The following is a 20,679-nucleotide window of genomic DNA, read 5'->3' as shown; positions in this document are numbered from 1 at the left end:
GGAGAAACTGAGATGTGGACACTTTCTGGACCTATATTAAGGTAGAACCAAAGGGATGTCAAGAATGACTCCAGATGTTTGGCCCCATCAACCAAGATGGGAAAGGCTGTTCGAGGAGCAGGTTTTGCACAGAACATAAGGAATTCAGTGTTTGGATATGTCAGGTTTGAGATGCTGTCAGATTGCCAAGTGGAGACTGAGGTTGGCTGTGTAACCTGGCACTCAGGAAGGGAGGTCTGTGCAGGAGATACAAATTTGCTATAGACAGTTGCTTGAAGGCACGGGGACAGATGGGATCACCCAAGGAAGAAGTGTGGATGGGAGGCGAGGCGGTCTGAGGACAGGAAGGTACAGGTCTTCCCCCAGGAAACCGTAGGCTCCCTGGCTAGGGCTGATGAAAGCCCACTCTAGAGCAGCCCGGGCCTGCAGGGGGTGCCCTGGAACTCGCTGTGGTTGCAGAGTGATGGAGAGAAATGTTTGCTTCTCCGGGAAGGAGAGGCGCTCAATAGATTCCTTCGGGAGTGGCAGAAATAATTAAGAGAAGTAGGTAAGGATATCCTAGTAGCACACGTGCTCGGCTGCCTCCAAGGAATTAGAAAACCTGGGTCTATTAATCTGTTCAGACATCTGGGCACCACCGCCTAGCCTACGAGGCCCCGCCTCTCCAGCCCTTTCTCTCTCTCTCTCTCCCCTCCCCTCTTCCCATCCTCGCCTCTACATGTCACTTCTACAACCGCTCTGATTATAATTGATCAAACAGAATCACGGAATCACGGCTCATTTTGCTGTTTTGTTCGGTGGCCCGATCTGCAAAGAGACTCTGGTAGTTGGGCAGATTGTATCCCCCCCCTCTTGGAATTCCGGTCACAGAGGCCTTCCCGACGTGGTCGGCCGCGCAGGGACGCGCGGGGGCCGCCCAGGATTACGAGGGCCGAGGGCCGGGGGCCGGCGGGGTGGGGAGGGGGGCGCGGCGCCGGCGGCCTGGCGCGAGGGGGTGTGTCCGCACCCCAGCCCGCCCGCGCCCCCCGCCTTCCCCCGGGGGCGCCCGGCGCGGCTCCTCACCCCCGCCCCTTGGCCGGCCCGCCGCCTCGCCTCGCTCCCCTTGACGTCATGTGGGCAGCAGGCTGGCTGGCTGGCGCGGTCGAGGGCCCGAGCGGGTGCTCAACTTCGGGCTCAAGTCCGCGCCGTGCGCCCTGCGCCGTGCGCCCGGCTCCCCGCGCGCCGCCGCCGCCGCCACATCTGGAAGCGTTCAGCGCGTCTGCCTCCAGCGCGCCGGGCGGGCGCGGGCAGGGGAGGGCGCGGGCGCGGCGCGGCGGGGCTGGGCTGGGCGGCAGTGAGCGCGGCGCTCTCTCGCGCGCCCGGTGTCTCCCTCTCCCTGCCTCTGCAGAAACAGCTCCCTGCCAGAACGGCGCTCGGCGCGGCGCGGCCCGGAGCGGCGGCGGCGCCTCTTCCTGCCTGCTCGCCCTCAGGAGTTGCTGGATCTTTTTGACAGAGAAAAGCCGACAGGGGCCTCGGGGAGGACTGGCCACGAGCGGGCAGAGACGTTTCAGCCCCCCTGCTGGCCGGGCGGACCCCTCTCCCTCCGTCCGGGGGTCCGCCGCTCCCCCACTCCCCTCCTTTCCGCCTCTTCTCGCTCTGCCTCTCTAGATTTATTTTTTCAAATGGTGTAGCCGCCAGAGGTGCGGTGCTAAATTCTTGGAAGGGGCCCGGATGTACTGAGGATGCATTACAATTTCACAAAAGGAGGCAGTAGTGGAAAGGAGCAGTTTTTGGTGTTTGATGCAATAATGGGAATCAGGTAATCATCAGAAGGGAAGAAGAAATACTGCAGATCCACGGCTTCCTTGAATTTTGCACGAAAGCCGACCTCGGAGGAGGGATTAATCCAGACCCGCTTGGGGGTGTTTTGCCATTTCTTCCTCTTCGTGGCTTCTCCTTTTAAAACAATTTTTGGTCAATGGTCAATGAGAACACGAGGATGTACATTCCAGAGGAAAACCATCAAGGTAAGGCTGGACCCCGCCGCCTCGCCGGGGCTCCAGCCCGGTCTCCCCGCCCTCTCCACCCCTCTCCCGCTCTCCCCCGCGCGCTCCCCGCGGCCCCCGGGCCGGTCTCTGCGGAGTTGGCCCGGGCTGCGACCGCGAGGGGCGCCCGGCGGCGGGGCGCCTCCGTCTCGCCCGAGCGGCCGGGAGCCCGGCGGGACCCGGGCCGGAGCCGCCCGCGAGCCGGAGCGGAAAATTCCCGCCCCTCCCCCTCCCCGTGTCCGGCTTCTCCAGAGCATGTGTTTCCTATGAATTTCCAGGCGAGGGGGAAAAGTTCCCCAAGTGTCTGCTCTGCCTCGCTTTCTCGCGTTTGCTTGGAAAGCCCAACTGCCCGGCCAGCGGCGCGGGGGGTGGGGGGGAGGGGGCGCCGGCGTCGCCGAGCCCCGCGGGCTGGGGTCCGTCGCCTCGCTCCGGGCGCGGCTGGGAGCGCGCGCGCGCGCACCCCGCCCCAGGTCGGCCTCGCGCCCCGGGCCGCCGCCGGGCATCCCGCTCGCTGCCGGACGCCCCTTCTCCCCGGCAGCGCGCTCCAGGTGGCGGGTGGGGGCCTGGGATGCAGATGTGAGTCTCGGCGCCTCTCTCTCCCTCTTTCCCCGTCTCCCTCGCTCCCTCTCCCTCTCTTCCTCCCTCCCGGCTCCCTTTCTCCTCTCTCTTCCTCCCTCCCGGCTCCCTTTCTCCTCTCTCTTCCTCTCTCCCGGCTCCTTTTCTCCTCTCTCTGTCCCTCTTTCCCCAGGTCTCCCTCTCCCTCGGCTCACCTACACCCGCCCACCTCTCTACTGCCATTGACCCCAGGTGTACCCACGCCCCGTGTATTCTGATTCGCACCCACATGTGGGCTAGCACCTGAGGATGTAAGCAGTTAGAAATCGGGCGGTGTGTGGGCTTTGCTTTTTCATGTTTTAAGGAAATAATGAAAGGGTGTGCCGAGCTCACAGGGCTCCACACTGTTGCCCAGTGTTTTCCCAGCATCTCCATCCTGGGCACAAGTGTCACCAGCTCCCCCCAGTGAGGGGGAAAGGCTTTCAGGTAACTCCCCACTTCTTGGAAACTTTCTCCCTCCCCCCTCCCCCCATATTAACAAGTTATTATGTTTTGGCACTGCTCAGCAGCTCAGGTTATGATGGAGTGTGGAGGGATGGTCTTGCTGGAGTGTGGCAGCCTCCAGCTTCATCTGTCTTGTCTCCATGGCTTTCTCTGCCTCTTTTGGGTGTAGTCTTCCCTTTTTCTCTCCCAGTTTCCCAAGCCTCCCTGTTTACACTCCCTTTCAATTGCGTCCTCCTGAATACCTGTCGCTGTTAGTGGTGTTACTTCGTGGGGTACTTTAAGTGATTCTCTGAGGACCCCAGCCTGGTGGAGGGGTTGCCTCCTTGTCTCTTCTTTCCAGCCTCCTCCTCCTTCTGCCCCCATCTCCATCATTTGGGGACAGATCCCCTGTCCTTTAGAGCTACCTGCCTGGTCTCTGTCCATCCTGAAACTGATTTGGGGGCTAGCTGTCCCTCTACTGTCCAGCTGGGGTGGCAGTGTGGGGATTTTGACCCCTCAGTAGAGAGAATTTTGTCAAGGGCCATGGGTTCTAGGGTGAGCCAGGGCTTTGTCATAAGGGAGGCTTCTGTCCCTGGATTTCTCTATGCCATGACCCCATCTGTCACCTGTTCCTCCGGTCCCCTTCCTAGCAGATGGAGCAGTGGATGCATTAGGAGGTTGAGGATGAGAGACACAAAGGAAAGGGTGATATTTGTGAAGAGTGGGGATGGATGTCTCCCCTCCAGGTTCTTAACTCAGCCTGAGCAGCCTCGAAGAGGAGAGCTTAGTAGTATTGTCCTTACTGTCACTAACAATGGCAGTATGCCGTGGCAAGAATTATTATTCACATAAGGATAATCTTCAGTAGTTTACCAGGTCCCCTCTTAGTGCGGGAGAAACCCCTCTTAGCCCCTTTCCTTTTTTTTGCCCCTTTGTCCCCCGGCATCCCCCCCCTCCCCCGCCCCACAGAAATGCAGGGAGCAGACGTTAAAAGTAGGAACACTGACCCTGGAGAGGTTTGTGAGAAAGATGGAGGGACAGGAGCGAGTGAGCCGTGGCCAGGAGCTCTGCCTTTCCAGCAACATGCCAACAAACACTATGGCAACCTGAATTCCAGTTCTCTCCCTTGAAGCTGCAGTGATTATATAATTCACAGGAGCAATTTTGCCTCCATTCCTGGATGCGGTGCTCAGGTGAAAGAGCACCAGGATCCCTGTCTCTCCTCCATTGCCCATTCCCCTGTCCTCAGTCACTGGCATTGCCCAGGGTTTTTTTTCAGGGAGGAGAGAAAGAGGGTGATGGAGGTAGGGAAGGGAGACCTGGAAAAGCACGAATATTTACAAGGAAGGGGTTGTTGTGGTTTAATAACTGAAGGGGTGATGAAACGTAATTGGGGGTTAGAGTTTCAGAAGAGAGAGAGAAGAGAAGCCAAATGATTACCTCAGATCAGTGATGGTGACGAACCAAAGAGTGGAGAACCGAAAAAGTTGCCAGTGCAGGGATTTACATTCTTCTCTTCCTGACAGATTTGAAGGCACTGAATGCATTGACCCTTTCTCCCCAGCTTTTTGGTGGTGTGTGTGTGTGTGTGTGTTGAGGGTTGGGGTATGGAGACCTGATCAGTGCACTGGAACAGTCTGAAGGTTCACTGAAGGACTGGCTTTTGACCCTGGGTTTCAGGCTGGGAGTGGCTCATGTGGGCCTCGTCTTACCTCTAGTGCCCTGTCTGCTCTGGTCCCACGCCAACCTCCCACTTTTCTGTGCTGATTTTCCATTGCAGGCTCCAGCTAGCAAATGAGTTTCTTAATAGTCAACCATTTAGCAAATAAAACATCAGAATGTCCCTTATCTGCTGGAGACAAGGCAGAGGGGAGAAACATGTGTTCTGGGAGTGGAAGACACGCTGTGCTTTTCTTTTTAACTACTTAACAATACAGCAGAATAGTAATCATCATAATAAAATAATAATAATAGTGATCACAGTTAACTCTCTTTACAAATGGTCATAGAACAGTGTCACTTGCACCTCAGCTTGTGCAGGTTTTAGAAAGTGTGACATTAGCTTCTCTTTCTCCGGATACTGCATGAGGAAACCGGAGGAAAAGGGCTATTGAGGCTCTAAATTTCATTCCTAGTATTGCTCTGATACTTTCTGGTGTATCAGAATAATACATAATAGACTATATTACAAGAACTATGAAATTCTATATTATTTCTATAGAGTACACACTAAAAGTATTTAAGTCTGTGCGCATGTGCATACACACACACACACACACACACACACACACTGAATAAGGAAAAATATATTTTAGATTACACAAAAGATTAATGCACGTTGGGAACAACTCAGCAAGTTGTGGAGAGGAATATTGGTAATGCAGTCCCCTGAAACTGTTTGGACATTTCTACCTCATGTGAAGTGGAGAATTGTTCTCTACTGGTAGATGTTCTAGGTATAGTAGTTTGCAAATGAAATGGTGAGCCATTAGCCCCTTCAACCATCTCTCAGTCTTGGTGATGACTTGAACTCTTACTGCAATTTTTTCTTTGACTTAAAACTGCCCTAGGTGGGTTCTTCTATGTATATAAGACCTTGGACTTATGCTGAAGCATGCTGAATGAGGATTTCGAGGCCCTGCTGATCTTTGTGTCCTCACTTCTAGCACTGGTTCCCGCTCATTCCAGGCCCCTAATACATGACTATATGAATGCCTGCCTGTCTGAACGAATGAATGCAGACGCAGGAAGACCTGAAGTGGATGTGCTTTCTGCCTCTCCCAGTAGGTGGCGCTCCAGGGCTTAGGAGTCAGGAAAGGGGCACTCCCATTAGGTTTGGTGAGGAAAGCTATTGGGAGGGTTTGGAGCGAATTTCCTGTGTGCTGTGACTCTTTGATTATGCCCACACCTGTCCCAGTGCAGAGAACCCCAAAGACCAGTGTGTGTTCCCATACCACCACACACATCAGAGGACCCCCAGGGTGACTGAGTCCCTCAGGGACCTTGCCACCCTCTGGTAATGCAAACCCACTCTGGATTTCTCCCACTCTTGCACACTCTTACCTCAGACTTCTGTTTACTTCTCGCACAGATGGCATCCTACTGAGCCTTGAGGGAGCCTTTTGGGCAATTAGCCGAACTTGTTATGGCCGTATATTAATTTTCTCCCTGATTTACCATGGATGGTTTAGTAACCAGAGGGGCCAGTGGTTCCCAAGCCCAGTGGAGCATGAGGTGACCAGAAATTTGGGATTTGGAAACCCTAACCTATAGGGTTACAAAGCTTGCAGGCTCAAAGGCAGGAAGACATTTTCCTAACTTTATTAGGGGAAAAAAACACAAAAACAACTGGGTACACTTCACAGCTGATTTCTGTTTATGAGTCTGGCTGGGCTCCTGCTGGGTAATGGCAGAAAAGCTCCCGAGACCCAGGTTAGGCAGTAACTGAGATTTGTTCTAATTTTCAGTGATGTTTTCCAGCCCTTCCTTCACTTGGCTTTCTTAGTTGTTGTGGCAAACTCTGAGGTCTGAGAAACCCTTGCCATGGTGTTTAGAAGGGGTGAATGAGGGCGCCTGGGTGGCTCAGACGGTTAAGCGTCTGCCTTCGGCTCAGGTCATGATCCCAGGGTCCTGGGATCGAGTCCCGCATCGGGCTCCCTGCTCCTTGGGAGCCTGCTTCTCCCTCTGCCTCTCTCTCTCTGTCTCTCATGAATAAATAAAGAAAAAATCTTTAAAAAAAAAAAATAGAAGGGGTGAATGAGTGCCCCATAGGGTCTTCTTCCTTTTCAGTAATTCCTGCTGCCTGGTGAGGCAGCCGTTTGTTAGGTGGTAGTGACAGGTCAGTCCGTGTCATCCCCACGCCTCCTTGCTGGACTCTGAAACCAATGCTCAGCATTCAAAAGCAGGAGACAATTTTATTTTCAGACACGGACTGAAGAAAGCGGATAGATTGTTTGGGGAAACACCTGAAGACTTAACAACAAGACAAATTAGCAAAATAATCACGCTAATGTCATCTGTTTTGAGATCCCATCCTCACTGTTGCCTCCGTTAATGTTGGGCACTGGAGGAGAGCAGAAGACTGATGACAAAAAAGGCATGGGAATTGTTTTGCAAAATATCAGGTGCTAAATATTTAGCAACATGAGTGCTAAACATTCTGATAATGAAACAACACTCCAAGCCATGGCTGTCATTATTAAAATAATTTAGTAAACACCTGTTTACATGTACCTCAAGGTTGGATACTGTATAAAACAAGTAAAAGTGACAGGATCCCTCTGGGAAAATGGAATGATTTGCAGTGCCGTTTCAAAGCCAGGCCCGTAGACTTTAACTGAACCCATGGCAGAGAAAGCAAAATGGAGGGCTGAAGCAGTGAATGTGATTGTTTGAATGTAAAGGCCTAGTACTACGGGAGAGTTCTTCTATGTGTCTTAATTCCCAGACGGGGTGCCTAGGTGTTCAAGACGAGGCCTTACTGACCCAATGGAGATGCAGGCCCAGAACGCTGCAGCAGCCCTTGCTTCTTTCCCTCTATGGTTAGGGGCCCTTGGAAGCAGCTGCTCGCCGCAAGAAGGGAACTGGGGTGGAGTCTCAGGTTCCCAGGAGCCTTGGGACCCCTGAGAGCCTTGCTGCCATTCTAGGCTGTGCGCTGTGTGAGTGAAAGCCCTGGAGGGCCTCCTAAAGAAGCAGAGCTGTGAAATGGCTGGGAGCTTCAGGGAGCCAGGCTGGCGGGAGAAGGATGCAGGAAGAGGCCCAGATGACTGGGGGGGTTCGGGGGGGGGCGGTGGGAATTTGGGGAACACGATTACTACTTGCAGAAATTAAATTAAAGTGGCGATTTAAGGGACATAAGGAGAACAGTTTGGGCCTGGAGCTCAGGAGTCGAAGAGAGATTGAAATAGGCCCTTACTTCCCCAGAGACCAAGGGAATGAAAGGAATAGTAAATCTGGCTTGGAGCAGAGGATGAGGAAAGGGTGGGTTGACTGGCAAAAAGCCAGGACCCTTCAGTTCCTCCCCTTCCAAGAACCCCACCAAACCATTGCTCTCCGTAACATGTTCACTTAAAAACATCTTCTGGCACCTGGTGTGTGTGTGTATGTGTGTGTGTGCGTGCGCACGCGTGCGCGCTTGCGCTTGTGTGAGAGAGACAGAGAGAGGGTGGGGAGGGGGTGGTTCTAGATTCATGAACTTTGAAGTGCTTGTCAAACAGACATAGAATAAATGTAATGTCTCTTTGGGAATTTACTTTCTAGGATCAGAGCAGTTTAAGGAACCTTAGGACAAACTCTGTTTCCAGTTGAGAAAACAGAGGCTCCTAAAGAGTCAGTCACTCAGGCAGCGATGTGACAGAGAGCAAGGTCTTCAGGCTCTTTTTGCTCCTGCTTTCTCATGACCACATTTGGTATGTGTTAAACCCCGTACGAGGGCATTGCTTAGTGTTTCTGGAAAAATTTTGCTTACTAAACCTTTCACCCTCTTCCTACCCTACCTCTCTCCAGTCCCACCTTTGTACTGGCTTAAAATAATTTCTGAGATGAGGGATGTGGAAGCAGAGTGGGGGTGGGGTAGGGGTATCTATCATTGGAAAGGTTTAAAAATAATTGCTCGGACCGTAGAGTAAAAGTTCATACACGTCCACCAGGAGCTCCGGCAAAATTCAGATCACTATGCTGTCTGCAGACGGATATAGCTCCGAGCTGTTTTTATTTGCTTGCTCCCTTTCTGTCCCACTCTAGGCTTGTTTCAGCCCCTGAGAGGGAGCAGGGTGGTGGGAGGTGAGGCTGTGCTGTAGGACTCCCCTTGGCGAACTGTCGGCAGTTCTTTGTGGACCGGCCAGCTTTGCGGTTGGCCAGGCCAGGGACGCACATTAACTGCAGGGTAGAGACCAGGGCACATGTGGGTTGCTGCTGGCCAGAGGACAGGCTGCCGTGGACTCCACCTGAGTTGGAAGAACAAAGGCTTCTCCATGCTTCCTTGTCGGGGTCGGTCTCCTAGGACCCCTGTCCCCCACCCCCATCCCTCTTCCCAGGAGACATTTAAATAAGGAGCAAGGGTTTAAATTCAGCCTATGGAAAGGAGTTCATCTAGGACCTGCCTCTCGTTCCCATCGTCCTTGAAGCGCTTGTTGGCTGCCTTGTTTGATGCTCGTATACATGGAAAACTGGAAGGCTTTTGAGGCTGACTTGGTTTCTAGCTCTAAGACCGAGGCATGGGCTAGACTCACCCTCAGAGATGTGGCCTTTGAGATCCCTGGAGGAAACCACTCTTTCAGAATATAGTGTTGTGATAATCTCATGAAAGATTCACACTGCCTATTTGCCAAGGCGAGGGGGTTCTTTTAATCCACTTGGATACGCTCGGTATTGCCTGCTTGAACCTAGCTAAGAAGAAAATAAAATAATCTTGTGTCCTGTCCTTTAGAGAACCACTCCAAAATCCAGACAGTAAATGAATGTTCTCCCCTAAGCCTATGGGCAGAAACGTTGGCTTGATTACTCAATTAAGCTGTGTTTACTTTGTGACCATTGTGTCATGTTCAGTCACTTACATTGTTTGTATCCTTCCAAAATAATCCATGTTGGGCTGAAACCTTTCAAAGATATTAGTTAGCAAAAGTAAGAAAAATAAATAAAGATAAATAAGGCTACAGCTAGAGAAGTGACCGGGGTCACATTCTTTGACTTGTTCTTTTTCTCTGAGAGTTTTGGAGGCATCAAGCCTTACATTTTTTTCATCTATAAAATGGAGATAAGAATGCTTAGGCAGTCAGCGTCACAGGGTATCTGTGAGTCTCCGTATGGGAGAATGAGTGTAAATCTCTGTGTGGATATCAATCATTCTTATCAGAAGGCAGACCACTAGGGTTTGAAAAAGCAGGGCCATGAAACAACTTTCAAAGCGTTTCAGACAACTTTGTAGGTGGTGTTGGATGGCTGACATAATTCAGAAGTTCAAGGATAGAAATGTAAAACAAAAAGAAACAGAGTCCGAGGTGGTCAAGGAAGTGAAAAATCAGTCCAGATGGGCCTGGTATTTTGGCGTTCTTCACAACTGTCAACCAATGTGAGGCCAGTAGGATGCCAGGACTGGGGGACCATCTGGACTGCTCTTTCCAACCAGAGGGTCAGGCCCTGGGGACACAGGTCTTCCTTAGGCCCAGCAGCTGCCCACCTGCCCCTCCTTCATCTTCTCCCACCCACAGCACAAGGCTCCCTGCCTTCAGCCTAAGGTCCAAAGCCAAACTGGTGGGAAGTCCTTTGATGGTCCAAATATCTGGAAATAGGGCCACTGAGAGCAGGAAGGACACCCCCTGGGCAAACAAACATCCCCTTGCTTTCCGGCATGAATTCCCCAAACCTAAATACAACTCCTCAGTGCAGAAGGACAGACTGCCTGGAAAATAAAACTTTGCTTCAAATGTAAACCTTGGCTTTAGAAAAAAAAAACAAACTAAATTTTTTTGATATAGTAAAAGTGCTGGAGGTTTGTAGGTAAAGAGAGGCAACAGTTCCATATAGCATTGAGACACATCACAATAAGAAAGGGCTTTAATTTCACATCTTAAGTGACAGATTAGATTTTAGTTTCCTAAAGCAAAAATAATCTCACCATTAAAAAGTGTGCTGGAAAATTTGTATTTAAGTTTGCACCTTGTTCCCCGCACTGTGTCCCTTCCCAGCCTCAGGTCCTATGATCTGTGGAGTCATCATGCTTTCATTTTTATTTTAAAAAATTAGTTATATTGAAGTATAACTCCTTCCTTTTTATATTTTTAGGATGGGGCAGGAGTGATAACTACCACTTAATGCCTGGTGTGTCTCCAGCAATGTTCTTTGGGCTTCATGAGCTGAGTATCATTTTGTCCTTCTATCAGTCCTGTGGGGCAGGTACTGATAGTTTTCAGATGAGGAAACCGAGGACCAAGGATCTTGTGTATTGTGGCTGAGATCACCCAGACAGTATTGGAGCTGGGAATTAAATCCAGGTCTGTTAGACTTTCAAAGCATTTGTTCTTTCTTTCTCCATATGGGGAAGAGGAGAAAGAAGAACTCACTATCCATCCATTTTGGGAAAAACTACTTTGGGCTAGCCTCATGGAACTTTGCCTGGATTTGCTCTGTGGAAACTCCAGCTTTGACTGGTCACGTGGAGTGGATAAGCAGCTGAACACTTGTTCCTCTTTGGAGAGGACCACTGTGTGGTCCCTCTGCATGCCCCTCCTCACAGTCCCATTCTCTAGCTATTCGTTTGTGCCCATGGTTTCTGCCTGGGTGCTCTTTGGTTCTTCAGATCCCTCTGTAGACCTTAGTGGAAGACCTAGACTAGTCAGTCTTGGCTTTGGGATGACCACTCCTTGGCATGGCCTGACCTCACCACCCATTCTTGGTAATTCCTTCCTGGAAAATAGGCAGTCTCCACCCTCAGACAAGATTCTGAGGAGTTCAGGGGACCGTCCTTGCAAGGTGAGCTCCCTGGACTTCATGCATTTATTTATTTGTTTGTTTGTTTGTTTGTTTTTAAATAACATCTTTGTGGAGCTATAATTCACATGTCATGGAATTCACCCTTTAAAGCATACAACTCAGTGGTGTTTAGTATTTTTACAGAGCCGTGCAGCCGTCACCACTGTGTAATTCCTGCACATTTCATCACCCGAGAGAGAAACCCCCACCCACTGGCCGTCATTCTCCAGTTCCCCCTCCCTTCAGCCCCGGCTACCATGCGTTTCCTTTCTGTCTGTATGGATTTTTCATGCATTATTGTGAACAATAATAATTCTATAATTGGAGCTCATCTGTGTAGTCTAGCTGTTGGCAGCACATCTCATGCATTTCAGAGCTAGGTATGTCGTGACAATCTGTATGATAGATGATTCAGTTAAAAGGAAGCACAAGATAAGTTAGGGACTTGGGTGTCATTCGGAGGTGAGATTAAGCACTTTCAGTTACGGAAAGAATGGTTTTAAGATTTATTTCTTTTAATTGTCTCACGAAAGCTAAGTCTACAAGTCTCCTCTATTGATAGTTGAAGAAGATGTGAATGATGACCTTTACAATTTTTTTTATTGTGGTAAAATATATGTAACAGAATTTGCCATTTTAACCATTCTCAAGTATTACAATTCAGTGGCATTAATTTACAGCATTGTACAACATGGCCACTACTTACTTCTAAAACTTTTTCATCACTCCAAACAACAACTCTGTAACCACGTTCCTCCCTCTCCCCAGCCTCTGGTAACATCTGATCTACTTTCTAGCTCTATGAATGTGCCTATTGTAGATATTTCATTTAAGTGGAATCATACAGTATTTGGCCTTTTGTGCCTGGCTTATTTCACTGAGTGTGTTTTCACTCAGTGAAATAGTGGGTGTCAGAATTCCTTCCTTTTCATGATGGAATAATATTCCATTGCGAGTATATACCTCATTTTGTCTATCGTTTCATCAGTGGATGGACACTTGGGTTGTGGATACAACTCTGGCTCATAATGCTGCAGTGGACATTGGGATACACGTATCTGCTTGAGTCCTCGTTTTCACTTCTTCTGGGTGTATACCTAGGAGTGAAATTGCTGGGTCTGAATTATGACTTTTTAGCTCTCAGAGCCCATTTCCTTGTGCGGCTCCCCAAGTTTGAATCTTATACAGAGGAGAGTATAGTGTTAGGAAGTTCCATTGTGTCAGTAATGAGAATCTAGTATTTTCTCTGGGCTCCCAGTGCCTATATCAGAAATTTGACTCTAATTAGGTGTTTAACAATTTAGCAGCTGTCTTTTGATGCTGCCTCCATTCCAAAAAAATAATGAAGTTTTCTAGATCTAGTTCAGCGTTTACCTCTGTGCCGACTGGGCTTTATGACTTGACAGGAAATGGGTGTTTGGCAAGACAGAGCTATTTAGTCTGTCTGTCTCCGTCTCTCCGTCTGCCTGTCTGACTAGTCTACGGGCTCCCACGCCTGAGGAGAGCAGGATCCAGTCTGACAACCATGAGGATCTGGGAGAGCATGGCTCCCCCTGCTGTGTGGTTGGGCCGCATCCTCCTCAGTGGCTGCTGTGCATCTGCCCTGGTTGAAGGGCAGTGTGGCTTGCTGGATGGGGTCTCTGTCTTCCAGCTTTGGAGCTGCTTGGGGGGAAAGCCATGTTCCAGGGCTCTTGGCTATGCCTCACACCATCTGAAGTCTAGACAAGGGAGGAAAAAAGTATGATGGAAAAGAAACAGGGGAGAGAATCAGGAAAAGAGGGAGGGGAGTAAGAGAGAAGGGAGTGGATAAGCAAGGGGAAATTTTTAACACTTGATGGATCTGTGCTGGGGACTAATGACCCAATTAATGATCAGGACACTTCTTTCCAATCTTGGAATGGCTTTTGTTTTTGGTAATGGTTTTACCTAGAAGTCATAATATCACCTTACATTTTGATTGTTTAAAATACCTTTTAAGTCTTTTTCATGTCTACTACTTTAGCCATTCTTCAAAAAAAAAAAAAAATCCATTGAAGTCGTGGGACAGTTGTGGTATTCCCAGTTTTTCAGATGGAGAAAGGTGGACTCAGAGAATTTGAACAACTTGCCTGGTTAGGGAAGGAAAAAAAACTCATCAGTTTTATTTTTTTGGAAAATATTGTATGTTAGACTTTGAGCCTGTGCATCTTTTTGCCCCATACCAAGCTCTCTGATTAGTGGGTTCAGCCTGGCCATGAATATGTGTGTGTGTGTGTGTGTGTGTGTGTGTGTGTGCGTTTCTTTCTCAGATTAACAGAGCTCAGTATGCTAAGACAAAGATGCAGGTCACTTTGAAGACCAGTACACTTGGCTTAATCCAACTATGAGCACATTCTTCCCTTGTAGCCTCTGCCTTCACATCCCCTCCCTAGTCTTGCTTACAGGTGTGTTTTGGCCACTAACCAGAGCTAAAATGTTGTGTAGTGTTTCTCCAAGGTCAGAGCCTCTGTTGTCATGTCTGGATGGCCGGGTCAGCCTGGGGTTCCAAGCTCCAATCCAAGGGGATTACAGTGACTCAGATCTCATATTTGGTCTGCAGTGGATAGGATCTTGTGGCTCTGTTTTTTAATTATTTAATAGGCAGAAATTTTGACCTATGCCCAGCTGTTTGTAAGATCAGGAGATAAGAAGCCTTTTCCTAAGATAAGTTGACTGTGAAATATCCCTGAAATGGGGTGTCTCATGCCAATTGTGATGAAAAATAATTTTAAGTTGGTTTTTTCCCCTTTCCAGAATTTGGATGGTTGGTCATTCACAGAAAGTTATGAGCATCTGTTATCTGTAAGGCAGTTTGCTCTTGGGATCTCTAGATTCAAGGAGACCTTCAAGATCACAGGCTCTCAACTATCCCTTCCTTTAGGTAGTATATAGTCTAGTAGGAGGTAAGGTACACACCCACGTTCACAGATACAACTATAAAATACAAGGCAGAATATGCTTGATGTTACAGGGAGGTAAAGATGAAAGGCTTACAGGTTTAAAGAAGGAGGGTGACACAATTAGATGGAATAAGTGGAGAAAGCATATATAAAGATGATGACAAAACTGAATCTTGAAGGGTGGACATAAATGGGGTAGAGAGGAGGGATGTACATTCCCAACAGAAAGAATGGTATAGTCAATAATATGTTGAAAGGCATATGCATTGGATTTTAAAGGAGGAGTGAGTTGAATTGGATTAAAGCATAGGTTATATAGGGGGAGAAGTGAGAGAAGGTTGGGATGGCAGGAAAGGGATAACATGTGGAGAGCCCTTGTGTCAGGCTGAAGAGCTCGCATCCCATTTGGTAGGCAGTGGAGGGCCATTGATAGTGTTTGAGTGAGGAATGGTGTGGTCAGAGCTGCTCTTCCAGAAGATTAGGGAGGCAGTGGGGGAAAGGCTGAGATGGGGGTGCTAAGACTGCAGGTGGGGTACAGTTCTGAGGCCATAGTCCAGGCATGAGAGGGAAGAAGGGCTTTTCTTAACAGAAGCCAGAGCGCAAGGGAATCCTTTGCTGTTGTCTAGGTGGGAAGGGTAGAGGGTGGATTTGGAGGGTAAATGGAAGATACCCAGCATATGTGCAGAGTTAGAGTTCCTTTAGAGGTGATATTTGAAGCTGTGGAAATGGATGAAATTATTTGGGAGAGGGAACAGAGAGAAGAAAATGATGAAGGGGCTGAAGATGGAGCCCTTACATTCAAAGGACAAGAAGGGGATGCAATGGGGCGGATGGAGCCAGAATGGTCAGGGAGGTAGAAGAGCCTTCCTACACAGGGCCATGGAGGGCAAGAAGGCCATCACTATCAGTGGAACTTGAGTGGAGAAGGGGGTAGGGAAGATGGGAACTGAGAAAACCTTACTAGATTTGATGATTTGGGTGTCAACAGTGGACTTTGAGAATGGGCTCAGAATGATCACTGTGTAGTCAGTGAGGCTACACAGTGCTGAGGCATGGCAGGGTGTGATGGGAGGCACATGTGGACCACTCAAGAGTTTTGACTGAAGGAGAAAAGAAGAGATGGATTTGTTGCACATGAGAGACTGGACATGGAAGTGGGGGGGCTGTTGATGAATCAGATCTGGAAGAAGGCAGTAGGTAGTGGGGTGAGGGACAGGAGAGGGAGGTTTAACTTAGCCAAGGAGGTACAATTCAGAGATAGACCAACAGTGAGCAGAGGATGAGAAAATATAGAGTGGCGGTGGGGGAAGCTGAAAAAGGAGATATTATGGATCTCAGGGATGTCAGGGCTGGATCCTGACACAGGGGAGGGCAGTTGTAGTATAGTCTGAGCTTGAAGACACAGGAAGAGGTAACAGTCAGTAGAAAATACCATGGGACATCCCAAAGATATCAGTAAGAGTTCCTAAGTCTCAGAGGGAATATGGTTGAGGTCAGGAAGCATGAGTTAGGGTCCAGCAGTGATTAGCAGTCCTAGAGAAAGGTTCCCCAGAACTTAGTTTGCTAAAGTGAGATGGGCACTAAGTCAAGGGGGCAGAAATAAGTGAAGTTAGAGCTGGTATGGGAGAATGGAGGTGGTTGCCTAGGACAGTCGAGGTGCATGGAAGTCCTAGGACACATACTTTTAGTAGGATACATGAGTCAGAATCTTCTAGCCTGCCTCTGTTCACATAGATTATTTATCAGAATAGCTAGTTGGCCACTTGAGGGCTGAGTGGATGTACAGAAGAGCAGGTGGACTTTGGAACACAAGAACAGGAGAAGATGGCAAGCCGGGGTGGTGGCAGTGTAGGAAGGGTAGGTAGAGGATGGTGGACTAGGATGCATGTGTGTGGAAGGGTAGGTGAATGGAGACAAAATTTACTGAAGTTTTCACAATTTGGCTTCCTGAGAACCTTCTGGGCACTGACAACAAAGCAGAGAGCCCATGTTCCAGAGACCTGAGGTCATGTTCAAGACAAGGATGGAAGGAAGCAGGTGACATCAGGATGGGTGTAGAGGTGGACATCAAACATCAGGTCGTCACAGACTGTCTTGGGCATCATGGACAAGGAGCTTGCACTGCTGGCCTCAGTCATGGTTCAACAGTGGATAGGAGTGTTCTGGACAATTCAGATGAGAAGTGCCAGCCTAAGGGTGGTTACCTAGAGAATGACCTGCCTGCAGGACCTGCCCACTCCTGTCTTCTCACATTCCCTATCCACACCAAGCAAGCTTCCCAGCCTATGATATTGGTTCTCTGGAGAACTGGTTAGCCTTTGTGGAGTGTTAAGATCTATGATTTTATATCATTATAATTATATCAGTATATCAAATTCCTGAGAACAGAACATTTTATTATTTTTTCTTTATCCCCTCCCTCTCATAACCTCACAACAAAAATGTTAACAAACCACTGGAAAATCTCAGGTTGGATCCCATTTGAGCTTTGCAATGCCTAGATTTGCCAGCCATCAAGAAAAATATGATATCCTGAATATTTAATGAAAGGATGTAAATTTTTGGTGCCAAGAACAGTAACAGTCTTTGAATGCCATGGAAGTATGCTCTGCTGGGTAGTGCTTGGTACAAGAAAGAGTTAATCATCAGGAGGTACCCTCAGGCTCTATCCCAGTCCTTGTTATGTGTGTAGGGACTCTAGTAAGAGGTCATCATCTGGCAGGCATCATCTGTGGACTGAAAAGCCTTGCCCAGAGGCAGTGGGAGGGGCAGTGGCTGCAAAGGCCTGGTGATTTGAGTAGGGGAAGCTATGCCCCTGCACTTCCACTCAGGTTCTCTGCACTGACCACCACGGTGAAATGTATAGACAGTCCAGTGGTCCCAAGTCCTGCCCTTTTTCTCTGGCTCCCTGCACCCATCCATCCCCACCTCTTCACTAGACCTGATCTTAGTGTGGGATAGCCCCAGGGACAGGGGTGAAGCCTTTACTGGGAAGCACATTTTTCTCTACCTTTCTTATCCAGGGAAGTGGCACCAGTTGCCTGTCTGTCTGTCCAGAAACCTCTGGGAATTGGCATGACCAGTCCTGTGGCTACTGTTTCACCCGGTCTGGCCTCATCTGAGAAACCGTTTGCCGAGTTTGGCCTTATTCTGGAGAACCTCAAAGAAGAAAAGATCCTGAAGAAGAAAATGACCATAAAAAATGTTCTTGAGTTGGATGAGGGAATAGAACAGGCCTGGTGTCCCTGAGAGGTAGGCATAGCTCTTCTTGGAGACATCCACAGATAGCACCGTGTGTAGTCACGTTTATGCACACTTGGCCCAGGGACAGGCACACATCAGTGCCTCCTGAGGAGTTACAATTAGTTCATGGTCCATTTGAAAGAGAGAGGATAAAATGGCAGTGAAGGTCATCTAACTTTTTCAGGCCCAGAAGTAAATGAACAGAAATTCTAAACCAAAGACTTAAGGAAATGTTCCTCTAACACTTGGGGGCCAAATACTTGCAAGTTCTTTGACAACGATCTCCATGTAGTGTGTGTATGTATGTATGCGCATGTGTGTGTGAGAGAGAAGAGGCAGAGGGGAGGAGAGAGCGGTGTGCCTTCATTTGAAACCTCTGAAAGATACCATGTCATCACAAGGTGTGGGCATATCTGGGCACAAGGAGACCTGTGTTTAGATGGACTTCAACCTCTTGCTTTGGAACCTTGGTTGGATCATTTAACTTCCCTATATCTGAGGATCTGCATCTGCTACCACCCTGACCCTCCCTCCCCCATTAAGAATCCGTTTATTGTTGGGGTGCCTGGGTGGCTCAGTCAGTTAGGCATCTGCCTTCAGCTCAGGTCATGATCTCCAGGTCCTGGGATCGAGTCCTGAGTCGAGCTCCCTGCTCAGTGGGAAGTCTGCTTCTCCCTCTCCCTCTGCCCCTCCCCCCTGCTCGTGCTCTCTCAAATAAATTAATAAAATCCTTTTTTTTTTTTAAATAGAATCCGTTTATGGGGCGCCTGGGTGGCTCAGTTGGTTAAACAACTGCCTTCGGCTCAGGTCATGATCCTGGAGTCCCAGGATCGAGTCCCGCATTGGGCTCTCTGCTCGGCAGGGAGTCTGCTTCTCCCTCTGACCCTCCTCCTCTCATGCTCTCTCTCTCTCAAATAAATAAATAAAATCTTTAAAAAAAAAAATAAAAAAAAAATAAATAGAATCCGTTTATTCTTTTAGCCTCATTGATAAATGACAATTACTTGAATATTTCATAGGAATTAATTGAAATACAGTGGGAGAAAACTTTTTTGCATCTAGTCATTTATGTACTGTCAGGTGCACAGGGAAATTGTAGTGTAGGCTCAAATGCATAAAGAATATTGCTGAGCCAGGTTTTCTCTAAGAAAGAATGTCTTGGGGTGGTGAAGGAAGAATGTAAGACAACTCTGCTCTGTGACTTCAAAAATAGTACCAGAGAGAAAGGGCTTTGGGCTTTATTTTTATTTTTTTATTTTTTTATTTTTTAAAGATTTCATTTATTTATTCATGAGAGAGAGAGAGAGGCAGAGGGAGAAGCAGGCTCCCAAGGAGCAGGGAGCCTGATGTGGGACTCGATCCCAGGACCCTGAGATCATGACCTGAGCCGAAGGCAGACGCTTAACCATCTGAGCCACCCAGGCGCCCGGGCTTTGGGCTTTAAAGGCACGGGGATGTCTTGTGTTTCCTTGGCCTTGAGAGGGGGGTCTTGAATTGGAGATGCTGTATTTTACATACTGTAGATGTGACAAAGAATTCAAACCTGCTCCCAAGGAAGTCTTTGTGAGGGAGCTGTATTTCATCTCTCGTTCTCTTCCTTTCTTCTAGGTTTCTTTCCTTAGTATGGAAGCACATATTTTGTAGTTCTTTCAGCAATGGTCTATGGTGGTAGATTTCAAACCTCTTCAGTCTTTGTTTGACATTGTCTTTTTTCCTTTTGAGTTCACTCATGAATAATGGCAGGTACAAAATTCTGTATTAGCAGTTCTGTTCCTTTAGCAATTTGAAGATATTCCATTTTCTTCTGGATTCTATTGTTGCTGATGAAAAGTCTGCTGTAAGTCTGAATCACTCTTCTGACTTTTTGACTTTAGTGTTATGCAGTTTTACAATGTTGAGTTAATACATAATTTTAAAAAAATCCTGCTTGAGACTTGGTAGGATGCTTCAGTCTACAGATTCATATTGTTCTCCAGTCTGGAAAGTTCTCAGTCATTTGCAGATACTGCCTCTCTCCTAGTCTTTATATTTTATTCTTCTGGAACTCTGTTATTAAAATATATTGGTCTTTGGGCGCCTGGGTGGCTCAGTTGGTTAAGCGACTGCCTTTGGCTCAGGTCATGATCCCGGAGTCCTGGGATCGAGTCCCACATCGGGCTCCCGGCTCAGCAGGGAGCCTGCTTCTCCCTCTGACCCTGTCATGCTGTTTCTCACTCTCTCTCTCAAATAAATAATAAAACCTTTAAAAAAAATAAAATAAAATATATTGGTCTTTGTCATTGTACATTTTCTCTTAAATGCACTTTCATATCTTATATTTCATTATCCCTCTTTGTTACATTCTGGGTAATTTCTTCAGCTCTATCTTCCAATTCACCAGTTTTTTCTTCATTTCTTTCTTTTTTTAATAATTTTTTTATTATGTTATGTCAATCACCATATAGTACATTATTAGTTTTTGATGTAGTCTCCATTTCTTTCTAAACTGCTGTTTAATCTTTATTTTTTAAAAGATTTATTTATTTTTTTTTTAAATTTTTTTATTGTTATGTTAATCCCCATACATTACATCATTAGTTTTAGATATAGTGTTCCATGATTCATTGTTTGTGCATAACACCCAGTGCTCCATGCAGAACATGCCCTCCTCAATACCCATCACCAGGCTAACCCATCCTCCCACCCCCCTCCCCTCTAGAACCCTCAGTTTGTTTTTCAGAGTCCATTGTCTCTCATGGTTCTTCTCCCCCTCCGATTTCCCCCCCTTCATTCTTCCCCTCCTGCTACATTCTTCTTCTTCTTTTTTTCTTTCTTAACATATATTGCATTATTTGTTTCAGAGGTACAGATCTGAGATTCAACAGTCTTGCACAATTCACAGCGCTTACCAGAGCACATACCCTCCCCAGTGTCCATCACCCAGTCACCCCATCCCTCCCACCCCACCCCCCACTCCAGCAACCCTCAGTTTGTTTCCTGAGATTAAG

The 20,679-nt window shown here is 48.0% G+C and overlaps 1 protein-coding gene across 9 annotated transcripts in view; it reads left to right on the top strand.

Moving 5' to 3' along the window:
- The first annotated feature begins 1,358 nt into the window (after nucleotides 1-1,358).
- The window catches only part of CACNA1C (calcium voltage-gated channel subunit alpha1 C), a 649,893-nt gene continuing 630,572 nt past the window's right edge, over nucleotides 1,359-20,679 (top strand). For all 9 annotated transcript variants that reach the window (XM_078075431.1, XM_078075429.1, XM_078075427.1 and 6 more), the window contains exon 1: nucleotides 1,359-2,006. In XM_078075431.1, the coding sequence (XP_077931557.1) occupies nucleotides 1,958-2,006 (49 nt within the window). In that variant the 5' untranslated portion in view covers nucleotides 1,359-1,957. The remainder of the gene's footprint in view (nucleotides 2,007-20,679) is intronic.

This window comes from Halichoerus grypus, chromosome 6, assembly GCF_964656455.1.
Source record: "Halichoerus grypus chromosome 6, mHalGry1.hap1.1, whole genome shotgun sequence".
Classification (NCBI taxonomy): Eukaryota; Metazoa; Chordata; class Mammalia; order Carnivora; family Phocidae; genus Halichoerus; species Halichoerus grypus.
Note: the sequence above shows the minus strand (reverse complement) of the source record. Positions and strands in the feature narration are given on the sequence as shown.